General features: G+C 52.6%; 1 protein-coding gene across 1 annotated transcript in view; it reads left to right on the plus strand.

Annotated features, from left to right (window-relative positions):
- The window catches only part of TNFSF12 (TNF superfamily member 12), a 31,878-nt gene extending 26,343 nt beyond the window's left edge, over nucleotides 1-5,535 (plus strand). The window contains exons 7-8 of the mRNA XM_075577979.1: nucleotides 3,105-3,229; nucleotides 3,859-5,535. Of these exons, the coding sequence (XP_075434094.1) occupies nucleotides 3,105-3,229; nucleotides 3,859-4,110 (377 nt within the window). The 3' untranslated portion in view covers nucleotides 4,111-5,535. The remainder of the gene's footprint in view (nucleotides 1-3,104; nucleotides 3,230-3,858) is intronic.
- The last annotated feature ends 1,744 nt before the right edge of the window (nucleotides 5,536-7,279 follow it).

A 7,279-nucleotide genomic window follows, 5' to 3' on the forward strand; every position in this document is an offset into this window, starting at 1 on the left:
CTGTCTCTGTATAACGCACAGTATTCCCCCCCCCGCAGACATTAATGGTACTGTCCTGTCTCTGTATAACACACAGTATTACCCCCCGCAGACATTAATGGTACTGTCCTGTATCTGTATAACGCACAGTATTTCCCCCCCCCCGCAGACAGTAATGGTACTGTCCTGTATCTGTATAACGCACAGTATTTCCCCCCCCCTGCAGACATTAATGGTACTGTCCTGTCTCTGTATAACGCACAGTATTTCCCCCCCCCCGCGCAGACATTAATGGTACTGTCCTGTATCTGTATAACGCACAGTATTTCCCCCCCGCAGACATTAATGGTACTGTCCTGTCTCTGTATAACGCACAGTATTTCCCCCCCCCCTGCAGACATTAATGGTACTGTCCTGTCTCTGTATAACGCACAGTATTTCCCCCCCCCCCCCGCAGACATTAATGGTACTGTCCTGTATCTGTATAACGCACAGTATTCCCCCCCCGCAGACATTAATGGTACTGTCCTGTCTCTGTATAACGCACAGTATTCCCCCCGCAGACATTAATGGTACTGTCCTGTCTCTGTATAACACACAGTATTACCCCCCGCAGACATTAATGATACTGTCCTGTATCTGTATAACGCACAGTATTTCCCCCCCCCCCGCAGACAGTAATGGTACTGTCCTGTATCTGTATAACGCACAGTATTTCCCCCCCCCGCAGACATTAATGGTACTGTCCTGTATCTGTATAACGCACAGTATTCCCCCCCGCAGACATTAATGGTACTGTCCTGTCTCTGTATAACGCACAGTATTTCCCCCCGCAGACATTAATGGTACTGTCCTGTCTCTGTATAACACACAGTATTCCCCCCCGCAGACATTAATGGTACTGTCCTGTCTCTGTATAACGCACAGTATTTCCCCCCGTAGACATTAATGGTACTGTCCTGTCTCTGTATAACGCACAGTATTTCCCCCCCGCAGACATTAATGGTACTGTCCTGTATCTGTATAACGCACAGTATTTCCCCCCCCCCCCCGCAGACATTAATGGTACTGTCCTGTATCTGTATAACGCACAGTATTCCTCCCCCCCCCCCGCAGACATTAATGGTACTGTCCTCTCTCTGTATAACGCAGTATTTCCCCCCAGCAGACATTAATGGTACTGTCCTCTCTCTGTATAACGCACAGTATTTCCCCCCCGCAGACATTAATGGTACTGTCCTGTCTCTGTATAACGCACAGTATTTCCCCCCCGCAGACATTAATGGTACTGTCCTCTCTCTGTATAACGCACAGTATTTTCCCCCGCAGACATTAATGGTACTGTCCTCTCTCTGTATAACGCACAGTATTTCCCCCCCGCAGACATTAATGGTACTGTCCTGTCTCTGTATACCGCACAGTATTTCCCCCGCAGACATTAATGGTACTGTCCTGTATCTGTATAACGCACAGTATTTCTCCCCCCCCCCGCAGACAGTAATGGTACTGTCCTGTATCTATATAACGCACAGTATTTCCCCCCCCCCCCCCCCGCAGACATTAATGGTACTGTCCTGTATCTGTATAACGCACAGTATTCCCCCCCCCCCCCGCAGACAGTAATGGTACTGTCCTGTCTCTGTATAACGCACAGTATTTCTCCCCCCCCCCGCAGACAGTAATGGTACTGTCCTGTATCTGTATAACGCACAGTATTTCTCCCCCCCCCCCCGCAGACAGTAATGGTACTGTCCTGTATCTGTATAACGCACAGTATTTCTCCCCCCCCCCGCAGACAGTAATGGTACTGTCCTGTCTCTGTATAACGCACAGTATTTCTCCCCCCCCCGCAGACAGTAATGGTACTGTCCTGTATCTGTATAACGCACAGTATTTCTCCCCCCCCCCCCGCAGACAGTAATGGTACTGTCCTGTCTCTGTATAACGCACAGTATTTCTCCCCCCCCCCGCAGACAGTAATGGTACTGTCCTGTATCTGTATAACGCACAGTATTTCTCCCCTACCCCCCGCAGACATTAATGGTACTGTCCTGTCTCTGTATAACGCACAGTATTTCTCCCCCTCCCCCCGCAGACAGTAATGGTACTGTCCTGTATCTGTATAACGCACAGTATTTCTCCCCCCCCCCCCCCCCGCAGACAGTAATGGTACTGTCCTGTCTCTGTATAACGCACAGTATTTCTCCCCCTCCCCCCGCAGACAGTAATGGTACTGTCCTGTATCTGTATAACGCACAGTATTTGTCCCCCCCCCCGCAGACAGTAATGGTACTGTCCTGTATCTGTATAACGCACAGTATTTCCCCCCCGCAGACATTAATGGTACTGTCCTGTCTCTGTATAACGCACAGTATTTCCCCCCCCCCCCCCCGCAGACATTAATGGTACTGTCCTGTATCTGTATAACGCACAGTATTTCTCCCCCCCCCCCCGCAGACAGTAATGGTACTGTCCTGTCTGTATAACGCACAGTATTTCCCCCCTCCCCCCGCAGACATTAATGGTACTGTCCTGTATCTGTATAACGCACAGTATTTCTCCCTCCCCCCGCAGACAGTAATGGTACTGTCCTGTATCTGTATAACGCACAATATTTCTCCTCCCCCCCCCCTCGCAGACAGTAATGGTACTGTCCTGTATCTGTATAACGCACAGTATTTTCCCCCCCCCCCCGCAGACAGTAATGGTACTGTCCTGTATCTGTATAACGCACAGTATTTCTCCTCCCCCCCCCCTCGCAGACAGTAATGGTACTGTCCTGTATCTGTATAACGCACAGTATTTCTCCCCCCCCGCAGACAGTAATGGTACTGTCCTGTATCTGTATAACGCACAGTATTTCCCCCCCCCCCCCGCAGACAGTAATGGTACTGTCCTGTATCTGTATAACGCACAGTATTTCTCCTCCCCCCCCCCTCGCAGACAGTAATGGTACTGTCCTGTATCTGTATAACGCACAGTATTTCCCCCCGCAGACATTAATGGTACTGTCCTGTATCTGTATAACGCACAGTATTTCTCCCCCCCCCCCGCAGACAGTAATGGTACTGTCCTGTCTCTCTATAACGCACAGTATTTCTCTCCCCCCCCCCCCCCCCCCGCAGACAGTAATGGTACTATCCGGCACTGGGCCGAGGTCCCTGTGAACTCCAGCAGTCCAGTCATGTACGATGAAAGAAGGGGGGTGTTCAGTGTGATCCACAGGGGCCTGTACTATGTATACTGCCAGGTAAGGGGGGGTACCTCCACCTCCATCTTCCTCCCCCCTCCCCTCCTCTCACTCTTCCTCTCCTCCCTCTTCCGCCCTCCTCTCCCTCTCCCCCTCCTCTTCCTCCCTCTCTCCTCTCACTCTTCCTCCCTCCCTCCTCTCACTCTTCCTCCCCCCTCCTCTCCCTCTTCCTCCTCCCTCCTCTCCCTCCCCCCTCTTCCTCCCCCCTCCTCTCCCCCCTCCTCTCCCTCTTCCTCCCCCCTCCTCTCCGTCTTCCTCCCCCCTCCTCTCCCTCTTCCTCCCCCCTTCCTCTCACTCTTCCTCCCCCCTTCCTCTCCCTCTTCCTCCCCCCTCTTCTCACTCTTCCTCCCCCCTCCTCTCCCTCTTCCTCCTCCCTCCTCTCCCTCCCCCCCTCTTCCTCCCCCCTCCTCTCCCCCCTCCTCTCCCTCTTCCTCCCCCCTCCTCTCCCTCTTCCTCCCCCCTCCTCTCCGTCTTCCTCCCCCCTCCTCTCCCTCTTCCTCCCCCTTCCTCCCTCCTCTCCCCCCTCCTCTCTCTCTTCCGCCCCCCTCTCCCTCCACCCTGTCCCCCATGTTCTCCCTCTCTCACCCCCCTCTCTTTTCCACCCCCTTCACCCCCCCCCCCCACCTCAGGTGCACTTTAACGAGGGCCGCAGCATTTACATCAAGCTCGACCTCTTCCTGGACAAGTCCCTGACCTTCCGCTGCCTGCAGGAATTCTCCGCCACCGCCGCCAGCGTCCGGGGGCCCGAGGTGAAGACCTGCGCGGTCTCCGGGCTCCTCCCCCTGCGCCCGGGCTCGTACCTCCGCATCAGCACGCTCCCCGACGCCAGCCTCCGCGTGGATCGCTTCCTCACCTACTTTGGGCTCTTCCAGGTGCACTGAGTCTGCCCCCTGTCGATGCCTTCCCCCCCCCCCCCCGCCTGGGAGTAGGGGGGTGGGGAGAGGGCGACGGGGTTGCTCACCCCCCCCATGCATAACCCTATAGAACTCCCAAATCTGGACTACATGGACCAGCATGCATTGCAAGTACAGAACCAGAGTGATCAGGACTACATGGACCAGCATGCATTGCAAATACAGAACCAGAGAAAGAGAGAGAGATACATACCAGGACTACAGGGCCCAGCATGCATTGCAAGTACAGAACCAGAGAAAGAGAGAGAGATACATACCAGGACTACACGGCCCAGCATGCATTGCAAGTACAGAACCAGAGAAAGAGAGAGACATACCAGGATTACACGGCCCAGCATGCATTGCAAGTACAGAACCAGAGAAAGAGAGAGACATACCAGGATTACACGGCCCAGCATGCATTGCAAGTACAGAACCAGAGAAAGAGAGAGAGATACATACCAGGACTACACGGCCCAGCATGCATTGCAAGTACAGAACCAGAGAAAGAGAGAGACATACCAGGATTACAGGGCCCAGCATGCATTGAAATACAGAACCAGAGTGAGAGGGATCAGGACTAGAGGGCCCAGCATGCATTGTAAATACAGAACCAGAGAGAGAGAGAGAGAGAGAGTCATACCAGGACTAAAGGGCCCAGCATATGAGAGAGAGAGAGAGAGAGAGAGAGAGAGAGAGAGAGACCAGGACTACAGGGCCCAGCATATGAGAGAGAGAGAGAGAGAGTGAGAGGGATCAGGACTAGAGGGCCCAGTATGCATTGCAATACAGAACCAGAGTGAGAGGGATCAGGAAGAGAGAGAGAGAGAGAGGGATCAGGAAGAGAGAGAGAGAGAGAGGGATCAGGAAGAGAGAGAGAGTGAGAGGGATCAGGAAGAGAGAGAGAGAGAGAGAGGGATCAGGAAGAGAGAGAGAGAGAGAGGGATCAGGAAGAGAGAGAGAGAGAGAGGGATGAGAGAGAGAGAGAGAGAGAGAGAGAGATAAATATACCAGGACTACAGGGCCCAGCATGCATTGCAATACAGAACCAGAGAGAGATCGACACCATAATGGACCCCCAGAATGCACTGCAAATAGAGATCATGAGTTTAGGGACACATGGACCCCCAGAATGCATTGCAAACAATGGATTCCTTCCACATATACTCACGTCCCACCCCCCCTCGCGACACCATATGGACTCTTCCAGCTCCTCTCTTTGTAACACACTCACCAGCGGACTATTCCATTCTCACCTTTATCCAGGGGGAGCCTCGGCGTTTGCCGCGTGCGTGCGTGCATATAAATATTTCATTTCATAATAAAAGGTATATTTTATAAAGGATTGTAATAAAAAAAAAAATACCCTACTTAACAGCATCTTGATAAATAAATCGTGCCATACACAATTAACGATTAGTAAATGAATGGGTTACTGGCTTTGCACTTCTGCTCTGAAAAGCTCAGGAACGCGGCAGGCGTTCATCTTACAGGCGTCCCATGTCACCATGGACCGGGAGCAAAATCTGCTCATTTGCATATCATTACCCAGAATCCCTGGCTGCCGTGTACGCCAAGACATAACGGGGAAGGGCAGGGTGACCCGACGGCGGGATTTTTGATTGAATGAATATGTTGAAAGATGCCGCGATAGTGTGATACACGCCGGCGTTTTGGCATTGAAAGGGTTATATAGACCCTTTCCCCTGTGCGCACCCCTGCCTGCTCTCCTCGGCGCCTCGCACCCCCCTCCCCCCGCCTCGCTCGACCCCGGCGTCAAATGACCCGCGGGGTCATGTGACGTCACGGCGACATTTGACGCCGAGTTACCAGGACGACGCGTCGCTGGAAGGTAAGTGCGTTACAGAGGCCTCGTGCGGTTCCCCCGGCAGGGTCCCCGCGGGACCTCTATAACTGCCGCGCTCCCGCCCCCCACAAAATCTAGTGCCCCCCCCCATTTTGCGCATACCGCTGATATAGGCGGAGGAGGAAGTGGCGTGTGATTATTCCGTGGCATCAGAGCGCCGGACGCGGAAATGCGACCGGGAAAATAAAATCAGATTTTTTTCGTTTCCCACCTGGAAACGTAACTTCGGGAGTGCTGATATAATAAGTAGGGGATGAGAGGTGCTTTAGGACAGGGCGGGGGGGTGCTCAACTTCGGTCTTCAAGCCCCTCCCCCCAACAAGTCAGGTTTTCAGGATACACTACTTCAGCCTCTGCTTCAGCACAGGCAGCTTCCCACGGCGGGGGTGAGTGGCGGCGAAGCACCGGGAGGACTCCAAATGCCGTAGACCGCCGCAGAAGGAGCGTTCGGAACAGGTAGGGCGTGAAACAGGAGAGGTCTACGTCACGGGCGCCGGTAGAGGGGGTGAGCGTTCCAGAGAAGGGGGTGATCGGCAGGGTCGGGAGCAGCGCAGGCGCAGGGGGACGGGTACAGAGGGAGGACTATCAGACTTTGCCGTGAGGAGGGCATTGGGCGTGTTTTTGCCAGTGGGGTGTGGCGGGCGGGGACCATGATGCAGGGGGAGCAGGTGGTTGGAGGAGAGGAAATGGAATCAGGCCGGTGTATACGAGTCCGGGGGGCTCATCTCCAGACCTCAACACCCCATACCAGCATACTGCGGGTATATAATGGTATAGTGATGGTATGTAGCTGGCATACTGCGGGTATATAATGGTACAGTGATGGTATATAGCTGGCATACTGCTGGTATATAATGGTATAGTGATGGTATATAGCTGGCATACTGCTGGTATATAATGGTATAGTGATGGTATATAGCTGGCATACTGCTGGTATATAGATGCAATTCAGCTGGTATATAGATGCAATTCAGCTGGTATATACATGCCATTCAGCTGGTATATACATGCAATTCAGCTGGTATATGGATGGTGTACAGCTGGTATATAACAGGTATAGAGATGGTATACAGATGGCATACAGATGGTAAATAGCTGGCATACAACAGGTATATAGATGGTATACAGCTGGTATATAGATGATGTACAGCTAGTATATAGCTGGTATACAGATGGAAGACAGCTGGTATATAGATGGAATATAGCTGATATATAGATGGTATATAGATGGAATATAGCTGATATATAGATGTATACAGCTGCCATATAGCTGGCATACTGCTGGTATATA

The sequence above is a fragment of the Ascaphus truei genome, chromosome 20 (assembly GCF_040206685.1).
Source record: "Ascaphus truei isolate aAscTru1 chromosome 20, aAscTru1.hap1, whole genome shotgun sequence".
NCBI classification, from domain to species: Eukaryota; Metazoa; Chordata; class Amphibia; order Anura; family Ascaphidae; genus Ascaphus; species Ascaphus truei.